This window comes from Oncorhynchus kisutch, linkage group LG8, assembly GCF_002021735.2.
Source record: "Oncorhynchus kisutch isolate 150728-3 linkage group LG8, Okis_V2, whole genome shotgun sequence".
Lineage (NCBI taxonomy): Eukaryota > Metazoa > Chordata > Actinopteri > Salmoniformes > Salmonidae > Oncorhynchus > Oncorhynchus kisutch.
Genome location: NC_034181.2, coordinates 75,757,105 through 75,778,897, shown reverse-complemented (window position 1 = coordinate 75,778,897; position 21,793 = coordinate 75,757,105). Strand labels below are relative to the sequence as shown.

At 42.2% G+C, this 21,793-nt stretch overlaps 2 protein-coding genes across 13 annotated transcripts in view; both read left to right on the top strand.

The window, feature by feature from the left end:
• Positions 1-10,792: 10,792 nt before the first annotated feature.
• LOC109883503 (AKT-interacting protein) lies at positions 10,793-19,480 on the top strand. 8 transcript variants are annotated; one of them, XM_031831235.1, is made up of 11 exons: positions 10,793-10,949; positions 11,895-12,016; positions 13,615-13,826; positions 14,188-14,252; positions 14,338-14,438; positions 16,118-16,206; positions 16,581-16,628; positions 16,949-17,047; positions 17,768-17,875; positions 18,051-18,111; positions 18,346-19,480. In XM_031831235.1, exons 2-11 carry the CDS (start codon positions 11,969-11,971, stop codon positions 18,451-18,453), a joined length of 939 nt encoding a protein of 312 aa, XP_031687095.1. In that variant the 5' UTR covers positions 10,793-10,949; positions 11,895-11,968; the 3' UTR covers positions 18,454-19,480. The 8 variants fall into 8 exon arrangements, with proteins under 8 accessions (XP_031687095.1, XP_020331140.1, XP_031687096.1 ...); XM_020475547.2 differs by having other exon boundaries at positions 10,804-10,949; positions 17,759-17,875; XM_020475548.2 differs by having other exon boundaries at positions 10,807-10,978; positions 17,759-17,875.
• A 1,048-nt stretch (positions 19,481-20,528) lies between these two features.
• The window catches only part of LOC109883506 (chromodomain-helicase-DNA-binding protein 9), a 134,980-nt gene continuing 133,715 nt past the window's right edge, over positions 20,529-21,793 (top strand). For 4 of the 5 annotated variants that reach the window (XM_031831227.1, XM_031831229.1, XM_031831228.1 and 1 more), the window contains exon 1: positions 20,529-20,619. The gene's annotated coding sequence lies outside the window, so the exon portion shown is untranslated. Of the gene's footprint in view, positions 20,620-21,099; positions 21,434-21,793 lie in introns of those variants that run through there. The other variant, XM_031831226.1, reaches the window with a different exon arrangement.

The window sequence follows — 21,793 nt, the reverse complement described above, 5'->3', positions numbered from 1 at the left end:
CAATCCGCTCTTCTTTTATTAGTTTGGGTGTTATTAAATGAGATTGCTTCATCTTAATATATTTCTAGGGCCGAGGAATGTGGCTGGGAGCTGATATTCAAATCCAATAACACGGCCTGTACTTAGTGCATGGCACTAATAAATGCCAGCCTAGCTGTGATGCATATGCAGAAGGGTCTCACTCGCTTGAGTCACAGCAAGCAATAATACTCATGGTGTCCTTCAGAGTGATCGTACTGGGCTGATGTCTCCCTCCACCCCTCTACATCTCTGCCCCCCTCTCCTATAGGTCTGAGGAAGCCCAGGTGACCTGAACAGGAAAAGCAGGTGTCTACACAGAAGTAGAGTCTATTTCCCATATTGATTTGGCTGGATATGGCTCTGGACATGGTTTTTACACCCAGAGAGAAGACAGTGGCTTTGATCCTCTCCTTTTCAATATATGTCTGCTGACCTTTGAGACCTGCTATATTGGCATTTGGAAAAACAACACTGAGTGGATCGTTCATTTCAGGACAATAAAAATGTCACTATGTGCCTCTGCTCTGTACTGAGTGGCATCAACTGAACACCAGTAGGCCTACTGCTTGTTAAGGTGAGACATATACCCCCCTTGGAGCAAAGAAAGCAGGACTGTAGAATGTTGGCTCTCCTCTTTGCCCCTTCAGGGTTAAAGCATTGACATGCTTCTCCCCTCCCATTTTACCAGAGGAATCAGACAACTGCTCATGTAAAGGTTGCAGCTTAGGAAGCTTAGCAGTTTCACAAAGTGACCTTTACCTTTATTATGAATATTTATTTCCATTATTATATAGTGTAATCTATGCACATGATCAGCACAATGGATTTCTTTTTCATTAGTTGTGTAAAATGCCAGTCAGTGAGTGTTAGGTATCAGGGGTTGACCCAGCAGATTACACTAACCCCCTTCCCCCATCTCTCCCCCACTGTCACGGCAGGATCTGACAATTGGAATTAATATGCATGGAGATCCTTCTCCTTCGTTTGCTGGCTGAGGCTCTTGCTGCCTGGGCAACTTTATCAGGGGTAACATTATCGAGAGCTTTGCCGGGAGCTTCTTCATCATGCTCACATCCGTGTCTGCCCAACACTTGTCACTGTCAATCACAAGGTGATAATACACAGATGATTCTCTCATTTGGTTTAATAAAATCTCCAGGCTTATTTGAACTGCAGTCATTACAGCAGATAATTGCTGCATTGAGATGTTAGCCTGGCCCTAGCCTGAGGGATAAGACAAGACTATTGCTATATGAAGGATCTGGTAGATTTTTTGTGTGTGTGTGTGCCTTTTCCGCTCACCTTCCTAAAATGAATATTGCATTTGAATCCAGCTCTGGCTTTTCTTATTTAAACTAACATTGTTATTACTTATTATCTGGACGTGGAGTCATCCGTTCTCACTTTTTTATGTCTTTGCTGTCAAGGCAAATTTCACCGGTGGCTGACTATTGCAATTTTTAACTGTCATTTAAACCAAATTGCAGATCTGAATTGGCGAGTCTCAAACTCTCTGAAGGAATGGACTGACAGGAGGCATAACTACAGGACATATTTCACCTCGGCTCAAATTCAGGGGCTTACTTATACTGTTCCTTCTCTTATTGGAAGTTTATGTATATAGACGGACCATGACCATGTTAACACTAAATGTTTTATAAAAACACAATTAATAGATTCCTAAATAGAACCAATTATGTTTGTAAAATTGGACAAACAGTTACTGACACTTGCCAATGGACTTGTCTCAAACAGCTGTATTGAATAGTCCGATTTAAATGGTTCTGTGATGTTGGGTCGTCAGATCTGATGCATGTCTTTGCACTGTGTGTCTGTAGCCTAACTCACAGCTGCACTTTAAACCACTGTGAAAAGGGGATCAGAATAGGCCACTCATGGTTGCCACAGTAGACAGGGGGATTTCATGGTACTTGATTAATGAATCACTAATGTGAAAGGATAACATTAGCTCTACAGACTAACTTTAGATTCATTGTTTTGTTGCTGTAATTGTTTCTTACATAAGACTGAAAGGCAAATAATGTGTTCAAGTGATGTTGAAATCTATATCTGTAGTCAAGATTAATTTGATATCAAAGTAGTAGACAGGTCAAAGGACTAACCATTTTCAATCTATCAAATGTCATCTAAATAACACTGACCATAGCAGCACTCTCCAGTCTTTCATGTCCTTACTAATGAAGGGCAACAGTTCTAGAGAATAACCATCGACCTGGTAGTGAGGGTCGGTTTGAGATAATTACGCAATGACTATTACCATACACATTATTATCAGTCGGGGAGATGCTATTATACTTTTAAGGGGCATTTCAGGAAATGATTAAGCCCAATCTTTCTTCTCTGATTGTTTTAATGTGTTTGTCTAACCATGCAAAGGTCACAATAGTTGATTATAAAAAATAATCAATGCCAAATACAAAAAAGTCATTAGGAAATCAGTGGGGTAGATGTGCGACTTCCTCCATGTCTGAGATTATCTCAATGTTGGGTGATGGCGAAACAGACATCAAGTTATTTATGTAGTTGCTCTGGTCTTTGATTTGTATGAGTCAAAGGAGTCAGTGACCTTGTGTTGTTGACTGCCCCAATAAAGAAATTGAACGCTAATTGCCTTTGGCACTGAAGTGAACTTGAGGACAAAATAGAATCAGATAATATAGCAATAATGAAGTCAATAATTCGTTTTTAGTTTCAAACTTGGACAATGTAATTTCCTCTAATTAATTCAATCGGTGATGCATTAAATTTGTTTTTTTCTTCTGAATCATAATTAAGCTTAATTGTCAGCAAATCAATCAATCATCATCATGCAGCAATGGCTACTGAAGCGTGGACCAAAAATAAAACAATGTGATTACAAGCAAGAGGCTTGGATGTGTCAACCTCTCTGGACCAAGTCTGTGCATCACACTAGGACAAAATACTTTCTCCTATGGACTTTTATTTCATTTGTTTGTTTCATTTTTGGAAGCATGAATTTGTCCCTGTCCGACTCCACACTCAATGTCAGTTGTCAATCACTGTGACTTCATTAAAGGATTTAACAGGAGAAAAATTCACATACTGAATACCGGACAGGTGCAGTGAAATGTGCTCCAAATGTGAAATGTGAAATTAAATTAAGTGAAATGTGGGCAGCAGAGTGTTGGGCCAGTAACAGAAAGCGTTGGGCCAGTAACAGAAAGGTATCTGGTTTGATTACCCAAGCTGACACAGTGAAACATCTTTCGATGGGCTCTTGAGCAAGGCACTAATTTGCTCCAGGGGTGCCATACAACTATGGCTGACCTGTAAAACAACCCATTCAATTATCCTGTAGTCCATCAAAAGGTCAATGATACAGAAAGATCCATTCTGGGGGGCAATGGACTGTTGGAGTCACATAGGCAAAGATAATAGGACTACAGTCTAGGTTCCTCATCACAGGACATAAACCAGCTAGCTAGCTAAACAACAATGTCTGCTCCTGCTAAATTAGCTATTCTCGTGTTATCTGTGCAGAGTTCTCTCACTTATCAACAGATTATTTTGAGATTATGTACACTAGCCACATTTATATTTTTTGCATTACATTGTTTAGAATATACCTAGCTATGCCCTGCCACAACGTTTGCTAACTAACATTAGGTTAGCTAGCTTCTCACATTCAGCTAAACCAAATATTATGTAAACTCTCTGGCTAAACAAACTGGTTGACATCAATACATGTTAAATTCCTTTGTTGTTTCTAAAAATGTGTTTTTTATTGAGCTAGTGAAGTAGTACAATAATACTTTGGTTGGTTACTACTTACACTGCCTAACTGCTGCCCCTGCCTAACTGCTGCCCCTGCCTAACTGTTGCCACTGCCTAACTGCTGCTACTGCCTAACTGCTGCCACTGCCTAACTGCTGCCCCTGCCTAACTGCTGCTACTGCCTAACTGTTGCCACTGCCTAACTGCTGCTACTGCCTAACTGCTGCCCCTGCCTAACTGCTGCCCCTGCCTAACTGCTGCCCCTGCCTAACTGTTGCCCCTGCCTAACTGCTGCCCCTGCCTAACTGCTGCCCCGCCTTTCTCCGCCATTATTTTAGAAAGTTGGATCACGTGACCCTCAGGGCCCAGGTCAAGGCAGGCAGGGATCAGTAAACCAGAGGTGGGGCAACGGTACCGGGTGGCAGGCAGGGGATAATGGGGAAGATGGGCGACACCTGGAGGGGGGTGGAGACAATCACAAAGACAGGTGAAACAGATCAGGGTGTGACAGAAATGTTTTGGTTGTAGAGCCTTTCTCTTTTCTAAATCAACCCTGAATGCAACACTCCATACTATTCAGTGCCTCATGAAAAGACATCATATACAGTATACATTCTACAGAACCTATGGAGTATTCCCTACAATACTTTTACTGCGGCACCTAGAATAGTTTTTGCTCTTTAAGCCAATATGTAATCGATATACAGTGATTTGCATTGTGGCCAATGGAATGGGTGGAGTAAAAGGCCAGCAACACTCAGTGTTATTCAGTGCCCCATGAAATGACACCATATACAGAGCCTTCGGAAAGTATTCAGACTCCTTGACTTTTCCACATTTTGTTACGTTACAGCCTTATTCTAAATTAGAACTCCTCAGCAATCTGCACACAATACCCCATTATGACAAAAGAAAAACAGGTTTTTAGAAATGTTTGCAAATGTATTAAATAAAAACAGAAATACCTTATTTACATAAGTATTTAGACCCTTTGCCATGAGACTCGAAATTGAGCTCAGGTGCATTCTGTTTCCATTGATAATCCTTGAAATGTTTCTACAACTTGATTGGAGGCCACCTGTAGTAAATTAAATTGATTGGACATGATTTGGAAAGGCACACACATGTCTATATAAGGCCCCACAGTTCATGTCAGAGCAAAAACCAAGCCATGAGATCGAAGGAATTGTTCGTAGGGCGCCGAGACAGGATTGTGTCGAGGCACACATCTGGGGAAAGGTACCAAAAAATATTCTGCCGCATTGAAGGTCCATAGTGGCCTCCATCATTCTTTAAGGGAAGACGTTTGGAACCACAAAGACTCTTCCTAGAGCGGGCCGCCTGGCCAAACTGAGCAATCAGGGGAGAATGGCCTTGGTCAGGGAGGTGACTAAGAACCCGATGGTCACTAACAGAGCTCTAGAGTTCCTCTGTAGAGATGGGAGAACCTTCCAGAAGGACAACCATGTCTGCAGCACTCCACCAATTAGGCCTTTATGGTAGAGTGGCCAGATGGAAGCCACTCCTCAGTAAAAGGCACATGACATCCCGCTTGGAGTTTGCCAAAAGGTACCGAAAGACTCTCAGACCATGAGAAACAAGATTCTCTGGTCTGATGAAACCAAGATTGAATTCTTTGGTCTGAATGCCAAGCATCAAGTCTAGAGGAAACCTGGCACCAACCATATGGTGAAGCATGGTGGTGGCAGCATCATGCTGTGGGGATGTTTTTCAGTGGCAGGGACTAGGAGACTAGTCAGGATCGAGGCAGAGATGAACAGAGCAAAGTACACAGAGATCCTCAATGAAAACCAGCTCAGGACCTCAGATTGGGCCGAAGGTTCACCTTCCAACAGGACAACGACCCTAAGCACACAGCCAAGACAATGCAGGAGTGGCTTTGTGACAAGTCTCTGAATGTCCTGGAGTGGCCCAGACAGAGCCGGGACTTGAACTCGATCGAACATCTCTGGAGAGACCTGAAAATAGCTGTGCAGCCACACTCCCCATCCAACCTGACAGAGCTTAAGATGATCTGTTGAGAAGAATGGGAGAAACTCCCCAAATACAGGTGTGTCAAGCTTGTAGCGTCATACCCAAGAAGACTCATTGATGAAATCGCAGACAAGGTGCTTCAACAAAGTACTGAGTAAAAAGTCTGAATACTTATGTTAATGTGATATTTCCCTTTTTTTTTAATAAGTAAGCAAAAATGTATTTTAAAAAATGTGCTTTGTCTATTGTGTGTAGATTGATGAGGGGGAAATAAACAATTTAATCCATTTTAGAATAAGACTGTAACATAACAAAATACTTTCCGAAGGCACTGTATATATATTACACAAAACCTACTGAGTATTCCCTACAATAATTTTGCTGCTGCACCTAAAATAGTTTTGGGCTCTATAAGCCCAGCCTGGTCTCATAGACTAAATGTAACATAGTAGATGTAAATCAGGGGCAGTCAAATTTGTATGATATGTTAAGTTTGGTAAGGTTACATAAAACAAGTGGTTACTTAAGGCAAAAATGAAAGAAGGTTGGTTAAACATAACATATTATACTAAATGTAGCGTGTCCGATTTTACATACAGAATAATACAAAATGCTCTGAGACCAGTTTGGGCTACTGCATAGCAACCAACGGTTTATATATACACTAGATAACAGACAGAGTGTGCTTTTTGGAAGCTAACACACCTCCATCTTGGCACTCCCCCACTAATGTAAAACATATTTTGGAAGCTATAGAAATGCATGTACTAATTTTAACATTTGTATTAGCCATAATGCATACTTAAATTATATTATGTGAGCTAAACACAAAAATAAAATATTGTATCATTTTTAGAAAGTACTAATGCTACTGTCCCCACTACCGTTGTGAACTACAACACAAAAAAATACTTAAATACATGTAATTTTGTCCTTGAAACATCTAAAGGAAATACTGTAAAATACTGTAAAATTCCACTGCTTTTCTGATGAATGACAACATGGTCGACCGGTGGCTTCAAAACCTCTCTTTGGCCAAAACATATCATCTGCAATCCAGGGTCTATTACGTCATAGGTAGCGACCTAGTAATACAAGAAGCAGACCTTGTTTTTTTGAACGAGCTTACCATGAATACCTTACCCAGGTCTGTCCTAGAAAGCCTACATAAACTTTGATCGCCTGAAAGAAAGGCCAAACCATTTTGTTTTTTAGATGTTTGGGCTCTAAAATGTGTTTATTAAGATCAAGTTTGATCCCCACTCTGAAATATTTTAAAGTTCACTACAAATCTAAATATTTAAATAAACTGTGATCCATTCTGACTACTGCATTTGTCATCACACAGGACCACGTGCTGACACCTCCAGCAGGCTATATCGATGCTCCCGGGTTGACTCTTTCATGACGATGAAAACGACTACATTGACCATGAACCTTTGTTAGTTGCGGCCACTGTCTCCCTGTAGCAGGTGTTTTTATTTTTGTTCTTTCACCCCCCCCCCCCCCCCAAGCAAGGAGTTTTTGTATGGAGGTCAATGAGTGTCGAATTTGGTCAACAACTAAAAATATGGCTTATTTGCAACTTGAGGTTTATTTGATCGAATAGAAGTTTGATAATTCTTAAGTTAAGAGTGTACTGATTTAAGTGACATCCAGGCTACTTTGATATATCGGAGTTGTCTCGAGGTGGCTATGCATATTCATGGCTCCTGAGTGGCGCAGCGGTCTAATGCACTGCTTCTCAGTGCTAGAGGCATCACTAGAGACCCTTGTTCGATTCCAGGCTGTGATTGGGAGTCCCAATGGGCGGCATGCAATTGGCCCAGCGTTGTCCAGGTTAGGGTTTGGCTGGGTTAGGCCGTCATTGTAAAGAATTAGTTCTTAACGGACTTGCCTAGTTAAATGACTAGTAGCATGTATATTTTTATTTTAAGAAGCATATCTCTTGCCATTGAATACAGGCCGGTGACGTCAACAACCCTCATTGAATATTCAAAATACATTGCAACAATGAGATGTATCCACCAATCCAAAGAAAGGATAGACAGGCGCGAGACAGCCCACTGTGCCACTTTGTGGTCAACGACTCCCATTGTCAGTATATCCGTAATCTTTGGTGCCATTCAGCAATATGGCACAATTGGGAATTTTACGTAGGAATTGTGGATGATGTCATTATCACGATCTACTGGTTTTAATGTCTAATGTTATACCTCAGAAATAAATATGTTTTGGATACCTTTACTAGGGCTTTTCTTTGTGATGATAGCCAAAGGGTTTCACTGGGTTGATATCTCTGATCTGTTACTAGTGCCGTTTCAACTAGTTTTATCTTGTTCTTGATACCATGTCTTGTTTTGATGTGTTTTGACTGATGTCACTTCTGTGCTAATATGGCAAAAATTCACTAACTAACCAACAACTGTACAATGTATTTAACCCGTGTTTACCCTTGCAAGGCTGCCGGCCCAGACGGCATCCCTAGTCGCCCCTAGTCACGTCCACAGATCATGTGCAGACCAGCTGGCTGGAGTGTTTACGGACTTATTCAATCTCTCCCTATTCCAGTCTGCTGTCCCCACATGCTTCAAAATGTCCACCATTGTTACTGTACCCAAGAAAGCAAAGGTAACTGAACTAAATGACTATCGCCCCATAGCACTCACTTCTGTCATCATTAAGTGCTTTGAGAGACTAGTCAAGGAGCATACCTTATCTGACACACTAGAGCCACTTCAATTTGCTTACCACCCCAATAGGTCCACAGACGATGCAATTGCTATTGCACTGCACACTGCCCTATCCCATCTGGACAAGAGGAATAACTATGTAAGAGTGCTGTTCATTGACTATGGCTCAGCATTCAACACCATCGTACCCTCCAAGTTCATCATTAAACTTGGGGCCCTGGATCCTGTCGTGGCATTTTCCTGTATTACCAAATGAGGAGAGAGAGAAACTTCACACACCAGTCAGAGTTATACTTAAACTACATCTTTAATAACAATTAAGCTTTGCAATAGCATTTTACTTTCAACAATTCACTACCTCTAATGAACTGTTGAGAGTGCCACCAGAAAAGTACAAAAATCTTTTATAGCCAAGATACACCCCTCTCAACTTACATGATGACTCACAGATCTTAGGAACAGTTCACAAATGTTAAGATTTTTATGAAAGATATCTATAAAACATAGCAGACTGTTACTGCTGTGTCAACAGTTCTCATTGTAAAGACTAGTGTCTGGCCCCCTCCTACTCCAAACTGGAACCCGTCTCGCCCTGGTACGGTATAGCACAAAAACATTACCTTTGCTATCTGGAATGCTCTTTAGGCTTTATTACCCAAAGACATCGTAAATCTCCTCTGTCAGTGCTATCTCATAAAAGCACATCCTCAGTGGAACACACACACAATACTCTATTCTGTCGAATGTAACAACTATTATAATGTAATACAAGCATTATAACAATCTTACAAGCATTAAAACATAATCTTGCAATTTTCCACGATAGTCCCGTCCTGTGAAACTGGTTCCTGGACTTCCTGACGGGCCGCCTACAGGTGGTGAAGGTAGGAAACAACAACTCCACTTCGCTGATCCTCAACACAGGGGCCCCACAAGGGTGTGTGCTCAGCCCCCTCCTGTACTCCCTGTTCACCCATGACTGCGTGGCCATGCACGCCTCCAACTCAATCATCAAGTTTGCAGATGACACAACAGTAGTAGGCCTGATTACCAACAATGACGGGACAGCCTACAGGGAGGAGGTGAGGGCCCTGGGAGTGTGGTGCCAGGAAAATAACCTCTCACCCAACATCAACAAATGAAAGGAGCTGATCGTGGACTTCTGGAAACCGCAGTGTGAGTACCCCCCCTATCCACATCAAAGGGACCGCAATGGAGAAGCTGGAAAGCTTCAAGTTTCTCGGTGTACACCTCACACAGACAGGGTGGTGAAGAAGGCGTAACAGTGCCTCTTCAACCTCAGGAGGCTGAAGAAATTTGTCTTAGCACCTAAAACCCTCACAAACTTTGACAGATGCACAATTGAGAGAATCCTGTTGGGCTGTATCACTTCCTGGTACGGTAACTGCACCGCCCGCAACCACAGGGCTCTCCAGAGGGTGGTGTGGTCTGCCCAACGCATTACCGGGGGCAAACTACCTGCCCTCCAGGACACCTACAGCAACCAATGTCTCAGGAAGGCCAAAAAGATCATCAAGGACAACACCCACCCGAGCCACTGCCTGTTCACCAGAAGGCGAGGTCAGTACAGGTGCATCAAAGCTGGGACCGAGAGACTGAAAAACAGCTTCTATCTCAAGGCCATCACACTGTTAAATAGCCATCACTAGCATCTTAGAGGCTGCTGCCCTATACACATAGACTTGAAATCACTGGCCACTTTAATAATTGGAGCACTAGTCACTTTAATAATGTTTACATATTTTGCACTACTCATCTCATATGCATATACTGTATTCTATTTTACTCTATTTTAGTCTATGCCACTTTGACATTGCTCATCTTAATATTTATATACTCCATTCCTTTGCTTTAAATGTGTGTGTATTGTTGTTAAATTATTAGACATCACTTGTTAGATATTACTACACTGTTGGAGCTAGAAACGCAATAATTTCGCTACACCTGCAATAACATCTGCTAAACATGTGTATGTGACCAATACAATTACATTTGTATTTGAGAGACCACAAGTGTTCATTGACCACATGTATTTATGTTTTTAATAAGCATTGGAGACGAAATATAGTTTACATGTTGTCAACAATCGAAGCCCGGAGTTGCGCATGCGTCGGTGTTGTTACTAAACTAACCAACCCATCTCAACATGTTCTACAATCAGCAAGTCGGACATTTCTGAGTTTCCTATTTCCGACTAGTACGTGAACGCGGCATAACAGCATGACTTAAGTGATAGAACGTCAGCGAATCATACTTTAACCACCCTTTGTTATAAGCCAATAGAAATATCCCGCGGTGAATAGGAAACGCCCATCATGAGGTTTTTGATTGATTTCCGGTGTCTGTGAAATTACTTAGCTAGCCAGTTGCGGTACACCTTTTCTGTTTTTACCAGTGGTGATTGCAACGTCTTTAAAACGCACATTTTGAAATTGTTCACATAAATGGACAATTTTTGAACAGGTACTTGTCTGAATTTTCGTTCAGGGAAGGTAAGCTGGCAACTGGATAGTAGCTAGCTAGCTACCTTTGGCTTTCAAGCTAGGTAACGTTAGCTGGTTAGCTTGCAAGCTAGCAGATCTGGTTGGTTTGCTAAGTTTGTGTTGTGAACGTTCTTGTCGTTCGTTTATCGAGTCGTAAAGTATGCCTATTTCATTATGGATAATAAGCAACAATGCTAGATTCCATCGCAAATGATTATGTATACTTTATTTGTAATGGCAAACCTGGCGTCCAGCTAACGAACTGGACGTCTGGACGTATCTTGTTAACAATCTAACTAGCTACTGTAACGTAACTATATATCTTAACTAACTAGCTATGTGTTCAGTCATTTTGCAGAATTAGTTGCCTGCATAGGATCACGTGACCCAACACGGATACAATGTCAACATTGCTAGTTGCCATAGTAGTTAGCTAAACAAAGATCTTAGTTAACTAACTTGTCAACTACTGTAGCCAACGGCAATAACAATGCCTTTTGGTAGTATGCGAATTAAATAATGAATCTAACTGGGCTAACACTCAACCTCCATGTTAAACAACCATTAAACACCAGACATCACAAATGTGTATGTCTGGATTATTTCCCGGTGGGGTTTAAAGTGCTTGGCCTGGCAGAGACGTAAATTTGACCTGTTTGACGTCATGACATGAATGAGGCACGACTGTCTGAGCAGCAGCATGGTCAGCAGATCAGCGATTCAGCAGTTGTCATTGAGGTCAGGTTGCCCCATTTTGTGTGTGCTCAGTAGAGGGCCTCATCAGTCATTTGGTCTCGTGTGGCTGTTAGTAGAGCATGGTGCTTTCAGCGTCAGAGTTTTGGGTTTTATTGTCATGGGGGACCAGTATGAAAATGGCTCTAAATGAATAAAAATGTAACATTTGTTCTGTCAATTGTATCCCCAGTGATGCCATTGAATGGCACAGGCAACACTTGTTGTGGGACTGACCTAGACGGCGAAGTTGCACCTCCATGAGTAATGAACCTGAACCCTTTCTGGAGCATGTCTACCAATACTGGTCGTAAGGTAAGGGAGCGCTCTTCCTTTTCTGCACTGAAAGCCAACTTCTGTCAAGTTCACCCAACACACAAGCGAGAAGAGAGACAAAAAAACAGGATCTTCAAAAGTTCCCAAAGAGACTCCCACACACTGAAAGTAAGGCTTGTGTGGTCTGTCTCCCTAATGTTTTCCCACAGACGGCATGGCTTCCTTGAAGCTTCATGCATTTTACTGCTGTTACCACCTGTCTTTTGTTTGAGAGGAATCTTGGAGGTCTGAAATTGTGGCATGGGAATGTCTAACTTAAGGTGTGTGGTGTCCTCTAATAACGCATTAGGCCTACTCATGCCTTTTCGCCAACTCCTTGCCAGGGACACTCCTTTGCAATCTCGTCCTGAAAGAGGGCAGTTTCAGGGTTGCCTTTTACTACCTAATGCTCTTTAAGACAATGACAATACTAGTATTGCAATATTTGACATGAAGCAGACCTAACTCTTTGGTCCTTTAATAACCTGCTGTATGTAAAATATTCTGCTTGGAAAATGTATTTGACTGGATGACAACTGATTGTTTCCAATGTTATGGCTGTTTTTCCTAAAAGTTTAATCTGTTTTGTTTCCTTGCCACTATACTAACACATGATACTCGTGATACTGGTATCGTCCCAGCCTTAGTGCTCTGGAGGTTGCAGCTGCAACTATAGTCCAACATGACTTGTCACAACACATGGTTGTGGTTGTTGCAGGAGGAGCCTGTTGCTCCTGGGAAATCCACTTGGATTTGATGTTAAACTTCTCAGCTTTTTTGTTTGCTAATTGCTAAGATTCAGTTGGGTGAAAGCTGTTTGCCATGTCTGCTGTTGCCATTCAGTCTGTTGCCTACGTACCTCAATGACTTCTGGGAGAAAGGGAGGCACCAACTTCCAGTTTAGCATACAGGCATTACATTGGCGAAGTAGCTTTGCCAGTAGTAACATAGGTGTGACTACTCCTGTCCTGCCTTGTCAGATGAATGGTTCACTCATTGCTCTGTGCCTCCTAAAAACAAAAATTCTACAACATGGATAGTTTAATGGCACTCACTGTGTGCTGTCTGTTAACCTGAATTATTTTGTTAGTTGCAGAGGGATAGGCCTTGAGGGTTTGTTGCTAATCTATTCCTTAGCTTACTGGCATCTCTCCTGCTTTGAACTAGCCTATCCTCCTTCCCTGTGCTTCCCACTGAGCTAGCATTGGCGGGATATGATGCGGACTGTGTTTAGGGATGCTCTATATGGGTGCTCTCACCTCTCATGGAACAAGGAAACTGATGCCAGACCAGAGTCTCTGAAACCTGTGAGGTTGTCACCACATGCCTATTGCTCAGGGCTCAACATGTGCTCCCACTGCTGTCTGTGTTGCCTTGTAGTTCCACAACAGAGCTTGCCGCTGTTTATGCAGGTAGATGTAACAGACTGGCTTGAAATTGGTCGTCTGCATTCTCTGCAACATTGTGAATAGTGTTTTGCTAAGTGGGTTAAATCTAGGCATACTCCCCTCCTGTAATAATCAATGCTACCAGTTTTTACTTCCTAGACATAGATATTGAGTTGTTAAATGCCTTTTGTTCACTCTTCTGCTGAGCAGAGATCTGACGGCGAGGAACAGAGTGGAGAGCAGCAGCAACAAAGAGCCAGTCCAGCCCGTCCTAGCTTTGGGAAGAAGCAGCTTCCCTCCATCCCCAAGAATGCAGTCCCCATCACCAAGCCTGCCTCTCCTGCCGCCACGGCCCAGTTGGCCAACGGAACACATGCCTCCTACGGTCCATTCTACCTGGAGTACTCGCTGCTGGCTGAGTTGTAAGTACTGGCCCCAGATCAGACTTTATTTTGGGTAGTGGATGTAGTAGACGCACTGGCTCTGTTTTGAATACCTTTTAAAATGCTTCATGTCTACCTCCTTTGCTAGAGGTAATCACTGATCTGTATGCGACTGGATAAGTGAAGGTATGATTTCTTTTCACCAATCCAACATGTCAGTTCATTGATTAGCCTACAGAAAGGAAGGAGGATGCATCTTCAATGTATTTGCGCATAGGCCACTATGTTACGTAGTTCATTTAGAGAAGCTGTTGATGAAAAAATGTGCTGTTAATTTCCATATCCATTTTCTGCTGCATTGATTTAATACCATGTTACCATGTTACCCTGTGACCCACAGCACGCTAGTGATCAAGCAAAAACTTCCTGGAATCTATGTGCAGCCATCCTACAAATCAGCATTGAGTAAGAGCCTAATCTGTCCTCGTGTTTGACTGCATAATCTACACATAATCTATACAAAGGGATCCTGAGATTCTTTTCTTTCCAGTGTGGTTCGGGGTCATTTTCATCAGACATGGCTTGTACCAGGATGGAGTCTTCAAGTTCACTGTGTATATTCCAGATAACTATCCTGATGGTGAATGTCCTGTGAGTACTTTTGTGGACCTGCTCTAACACTACAGCTGTTTACACAAAATTCAGCATTTCCTGCTTTGGTGGCTGAGACTGATTGGTTTGTGACAATCATACAGTGCATTTGGAAAGTATTCCCTTTTTTCCCACATTTTGTTACGTAATAGCCTTACTCTAAAATGTATTTTTTTTCTCCCCTCATCAATCTACACACATTACAAAACGGGTCTAAAAAATCTTAGCGAATTGATTAAAACTGTAATATCACATTTACGTAAGTATTCAGACCCTTAACTCAGTACTTTGTTGAAGCACCTTTGGCAGTGATTACAGCCTCGAGTCTTCTTGGGTATGACGCTACAAGCTTGGTACACCTGTATTTGGGGAGTTTCTCCCGTTCTTCTCTGCAGATCCCCTCAAGTGCTGTCAGGTTGGATAGGGAGTGTCACTGCGCAGCTATTTTCAGGTCTCTCCAGAGATGTTCAATCAGGTCAAGTCTGCTCTGGCTGGTCCACTCAAGTACAGAGATATGTCCCGAAGCCACTCCTGTGTTGTCTTGGCTGTGTGCGTAAGGTCATTTTCCCGTTGGAAGGTAAAGCTTCACCCCAGTCACGTCCTGAGTGGTCTGGAGCAGGTTTTCATGAAGGATCTCTCTGTACTTTGCTCTGTTCATCTTTCCCTCAATCCTGACTAGTCTCCCAGTCCCTGCCTCTGGAAGAATATCCCACACATGTCTACCACCACCATGCTTCACCATAGGGATGGTATAGGTGAGGTGAAGAGTGCTGTCTGGTTAATTCCAGACATGACGCTTGGCTTTCAGGCCAGAGTTCAATCTTGGGTTCATCAGACCAGAGAGACTTTCTCATGGTCAGTCCTTTAGGTGCCTTTTGGCTAACTCCAAGCAGTCTGTCATTCCTTTTACTGAGGTGTGGCTTCTGTCTTGCTGCTCTACCATAAAGGCCTGATTGGTAGAGTGCTGCAGAGATGGTTGTCCTTCTGGAAGGTTCTCCCATCTCCACAGAGGAGCTCTGTCAGTGTGACCATCGGGTTCTTGGTCACCTCCCTAACCAAGGCCCTTCTCACCCGATTTCTCAGTTTGGCAGAGCGGCCTGCTCTAGGAACAGTCTTGGTGGGTGGTTCCATACTTATTCCATTTAAGAATGATGACGGCCACTGCGTTCTTGGGGACATTCAATGCTGTAGAACTGTTTTGGTACCCTTCCCCAGATCTGTGCCTCGTCACAATCCTTTCTCTGAGCTCTACGGACAAATCCTTCCACCTCATGGCTTGGTTTTTGCTTTGATATGCACTATCAACTTTGGGACCTTATATAGACACACGTGTGCCTTTCCAAATCATGTCCAAAAAATTGAATTTACTTCAGGTGGACTCCAATGAAGTTGTAGAAACCAAGGATGAGCATTAGAAACAGGATGCACCTGAGCTCAATTTCGAGTCTAATGGCAAAAGGTCTGAATAATTATGTAAATAAGCTATTTCTGTTTTTATATGAATTTGCTAATTTCCAAACCTGTTTTCGCTTTGTCATTGAGGTATTGTGTGTAGTTAATCAATTTTAGAAATAAGCCTGTAACGTAACAATGTGGAAAAAGTTGAGGGGTTTGAAATGCGAGTATCTATTTATGCAGTATTCTAACAGTACTATTTTCTCTCCTTTACCCCCATTTAGAGAGTGGTGTTTGATATTCCAGTCTTCCACCCACTTGTGGACCCTGTTTCAGGAGAGCTTGATGTCAGGAGAGCCTTCACCAAGTGGAGGTCAGTGCATGGCTTCTATGCCCAGATCATTACATCAAAATGAATTAGGATGATTTAGAAATGGGTGTTTGTCAGGTACATGTGGCGTGATATTTTTCCATTGGTGTAATGTCTGCTCCACTATGTACTAGCCACTACTACACAGCCTTACACATCCCATGATAGGCTAAATGCAGTTACTACTTTTTGATCTATGATGTTCCTGCTTCATGTTGTGATTGATGTGTGTTCTCTCAGGATGTTGTTCTGGTGGTAAATAGTGATACAGTGCTGTCCCTGAAAGTTGAACTGCGTGGGGCTGTCTATAGTGTGCCTTAGTTAGAACTGACATGCGTTACATCAAGGCCCAGTGTTTATTCTGACTGCTGTTCCAGCTCTGTTCCTCATGGCCTGTTTCTTCAGCTGGACAGTGACACAGCCATGTAAGGTCTTCTCCTCTTAAACCTCAGTCTCTATCAGCTGAAGGTGGATTTATAGGAGCACAGCACTATGTTTTACTGAATGGGGAAAGTTGTCCAAGGTTTCCAGTGAGAATGTCAGTCTCATTATGGTGTATATGTCACACTCTGGCTGTGCACTACTGGTGTTTGAGCAGTGCTACTGTTGGGTATTTCACTAGTCTGAGATGAACCTATGCACCATGGAATGCCTTTATGATACTTGTGTATTTACTGTGACTGGAGTTGTATTTGGTTTGCCATTATGTTGAGAGAATCATAAATGTCTCCCTGTGGACATGAAGGCGTAATCACAACCACATCTGGCAAGTCCTGATGTATGCACGCACGGTGTTCTACAAGATCAACACTATGGAACCACTCAACCCAGAAGCTGCTGTGCTGTAAGTCTGTACTTGTTCCCTTTCTCCTCACAGCCTTCCTTCTCTTACTCTGTACTGGGTCATGCGTAAGTGTGGCCTGGGTCAGTTTATATAGGTCAACAAGCAAGCTAGTCTTTGTGCTCCTATTGTGTACCCTGAAACTTCAATGAATAGCCCATACATTTATTTGCTTCAGTCACTGAACACAACCAGTGCTTATTAGACGGGCTTCTGTCTATTTGAGTTAAGTGTGTATTTCCTTAATGCACACAGCTATTGCACAAAATGTTGAGTACTGCCAAACATTTATTTGTTACCAGTATAAATATAACAAATCAATCGCAGATCATACACCTTGATTTGGCACCATGGAGAACTTGAATTGTTGTGTTTTGATAGCGAGAAATGTTTTTAATGCACATGACTGGGATTATCAGAGCTGTGTCCATGGTAACGTCGTAAACAATGAATTTAGACCCATTGTTTATTTACTGAAATGTGTGCCGATGCCCGGCTACTAAAAGGGACAGGCGGCTGTTGAGACTAGCTGTTTAATAGAAATTTTGCAGTATTCTGTTGAGTGTTTTTTTTCTTAATTCTCTGAGCTAATGAATTAGATTGTGGCCATGTTGGGGAAATTATCTCTCCACACTGTATTGACTGGCAAATTGCATGTATAATCAAATGTATTAGTCACATGTGCTGAATACAACAGGTGTAGACCTCACACAGTTTTTTCAGGTACGACAAGGATGTGCAGTTGTTTAAAAGCAAGGTGGTAGACAGCGTCAAACTATGCAACAGTCACCTCTTCGACCAACCCAAGATGGACGATCCTTATGCAATAAGGTTGGTAGTAGGAAAAGCTCATTCCTGGAATTCCATTTCCCATTCTCATAGCTCACGAACAATCTGAACATTGTCTTTAAATTTAAGTAACCTCCTGCAGCATGTGAAAGGAGATGCAATAAATGGTTGAGAATTTGTTTCTCCTAAGTGTTATTTTTTATGCAAATTTTTCCAGTTTCTCTTCATGGAACCCAGCGATCCACGATGAGGCGAAGGAACGGATGTTCTCACACAAAGTGAGTTTTCTAAACCCCAGCAGTGTGCTTTTCAGACTAATGTAAATGGACACAAAGCTCTGAGTCTTGTCTGCTATGGTCCAAGGACTCAGGTTCCCTCTGAGCTCACTCCCAAAAGAGGCTTGTTTACTTGAATGAGAGCCAGCAGGGCTGTGATTGGTCAAGCTGTGTGAGCGGCCATTTGTTTCCATGGTGCTAGTTGAACAGTGTGGTAATGTGTGTCTGTTATTCTAGAGACGGCCTGAGGATCACCAGAAGGGGCTGCCGGTGTCAGGGCTGTCTTGGGTGAAGCCCGGATCCACACAACCCTTCAGCAAAGACGACAACCCTCCGCTGAGCTGAACCTGCAGTCCTAGTCAGCAGCCACTAGAGGAAGATGCAGAGCAGAATGCCACGCCACAGACTAGCTTCAGCAGCCGTTCAGTCGTTTGAATTAGGAACTGAGCAGGTTGAATGGACTTAATTTTACATTTCAACACTTGCACTCAGCTTTAAAAGCATTATAGAAATATTGTGCTCAAACGGCTATAGAACAAAATGTGTGCATGTTAGTCAACCAGTTGTCATTGTTGATTTACTAAGTAACACCGGCTATAATGCAATCAGCGCTTTTTCCCTTTATTTTCTTCTCTGCTCTTTGCACATGCTTGGGTTTGGTCTATGAAGATAACCACTCAAAGCTGGTTTGAAGGTGAGAATAAAAATCTGCATTAATTATAGGTATACTGTATGAGTGGACTATGGATTCATGACCGCTTGTTAAGGTGTGGTCAGGACAGTTAATTATTGGGACTTGGAATGTTTTTCAATGACTTCAGACTGAAGATGGACTCCAACCTTGGGTATTATTTTTTTCCCCCCAAACATATTTGACTGAAATAAAATTAAACCAACACTACATTTTTGGGGTGGGGGGGGGGGGAATTTGCATCCTTTTAGATTATGGTTTGGTATCTTTTATTTCCTTACTGTGTAAACTACAGGCAAGATGGGTAATATATATTGCAGGTATGGTTTTAATGAATATGCTAAGTTAAATCACGGCTATCTTTACGTTGCTTTTAAATCATTTTGAATGTTCTATTTACCCTTATTGAGCTGATTAAAGGTTTGTCTAAATAAAAATGTGCTGTGGGAATGGCAGCCCTCAACAGACATTGTTTTGCTCAAGCTTTTGGCTACTTGGCACTATATTGCTGTGAAATGAAGTAAACACATGCTGTCTGGACTGTTGAATTTGGTAAATGTGGACTTCTCATTTTAAGGTTCCTATATGGAACCAAATCTTCAGTCAACAGTTTATGCTGTATAGGTAGTGAGTTTGGAAAGCTTTTCTTTGAAAGGAAATAAACATGACAATGCATACCAATGACTGTTTTAAATTGAGCCTTTATATAACTAGGTAAGTCAGTTGAGAACAAATTCTTATTTACAATGACTGCATAGCCCGGATGGTGCTGGGCCAATTGTATGCTGCCCTGTGGGACTCCCAATCATGGCTGATAGATGATACAGCCTGAAATCAAACCAGTGTCTAGTGACACCTCAAGCCCTGAGATGCAGTGCCTTGGACAGCTGTGATGTACATGTATCTAGTGATTAAGGTTTGAGGTAAGCACTGTTTGCCATTGACTAGCTGTGGATCTAAGTAGCCTTAATTTATCACATAAGAGTGTGTGGGTAATGTCGCACGACAACGTGTTAGAGCTCAATTTGGCCTTTGTGACTCCAGACTCCGCAAATGCGTGACACCATCCATACGGCGCTTATAAACCATATTTTCAGATCAAGCATACATTTGCTCTTAATAAATCAGCTGAACAGGTTGATAACCAGGGGTGAACTGAACATAACTTTCCCCAGTAATACTTTCCGAAATGAAGGCATGTTCTTTGATTTAACTTTCAGAATAATCAAAAGGAGCGCGTTGAAGTATGTGTGAAAAATCTGGTTGGATCTCATAGATTTTAGAAAACCTTTCCACTATTTCTGATCTCATGCTGTCAGGCATAGATTTATGGTTCACGTCAAGACCATACTGATTTGGTTTAGCAGTACTGTCAAGAGCCACTGGGGGTCACAACACACTAACGACAGGTTGCCATGTTATTTTCCAACTATCTCGCCTGTCAGAGTCAACATTATTATCCGGGAGACTACAGGTTTGTGTTATCAAAGTAAAACCTCCGCGGATTGGCTTCAGATCTACCGCGGCCATCTTGTGTGTCATGCCTTTATAACCAATTTTGTCTAATATTTGTCATTTTATTTTTACATATGAGTTCTGGCACAAAATTGAAAATGAAATTTGTCCATGTGGAACCGGCTCCAAATGTAATCTGAGATAAAAATTGAACGACTCCTCAATTGTCCAATCAGAGAGCAAGTAACTGATATGCAAATTGTGTCATCATCGATTCGTCACGTCAGCAGCAGTGGAACGGCTGTGGTCAACTAGTTTTAACTTCGCTCTTATTATTTTCAGTCAACGGATTTTGCGTCACTTCGGTAAGTAATAAAATAATTTTCTCGTCATAAATAAAAAGTATTGGCTCCACACAGAGCTTTGAACTCTGGGAGCAAACCGTAATTCTAATGACTGAGAGACAGTGACGCTCAGCTGTGGTCACTAACGTTACGTTAACAGTGAGAATCCCGGTTTGAAAAGCAACCAACTAGCTAACTACAATATCAGTCAAATGGCTCGCGGAACATTGTGAGTCACCCCTTTTCCATAATGATTCTCAGAGTTCGAATTATTGCATTCGTGTTACTAAAGTTATTGAAGGCGCTTCTGAACTGACAGCGACCCGCTGTGATGGGGTACGAGCCTCGAGCCAGCTCAGCATCGTTACCATGAATGTGCATGCAGAGGGTAAAGTGATATCAGTCGTGGGGTCTCAACGAAACTCGGTCGGGTCCATCAACAACTGGTTGAATTGTCTGTGGTCAATCTATTGCATTGTTCTTAATGAATGACTGTCGACCCCCATCCAGCTCTTCCCTCCTCTCCTACTCAGCAGAGGCGTCACGACACCACTGAAGTCGAGAGGAGAGGGGCTTGGATAAAAGACAAGTGGGGACACGTGTACGATTCGAGTCTCGAGAAGAACAGATGGTGGGAAAAAATCCCTAAGGCTTGCCACCTGACTTTCAGATTCAGAAAGTTAAGATTCCTCTAACTAGGTAGCTAGTTACCTGTTGTGATTGGGAAACACATCGTGTGCCAAGCAGCCTTTTTACTAGGAGGTGCAGCAAGGCTATTGTGAAGATTCGATGCTCAGATAGCCACGAGCCATAGCTGCACTCAGAGGATGCTGAGGTTAGTGGCCATTACAGACGGGCTTCTTTCTATCATGGGTTCATTGTTACAGATTCTCGCTGTGCCACATAAACCAGGTGTGGTTAATTGAGGGATTCTAGAACCTATTCTAAAGTAAAATTCAACAATGCAATACGATACTTATTAACCTTTCTTACTTCGTAATAATACTGTTATTCTTGGGATTATTCTTATTTAGCGTCTTTACAAACGAGTGTAATCAGCAGCCAGTTGATTAAAGTCGATTGATGATTATCATGGATGTCCGTTGCACGTAGATGTAGTTTGTGCAAATTCTATTTTGATTTCTGAATCCATGATGGAGTTGGATTGTCGACAGATGACGGGTTTGTGAGTTTG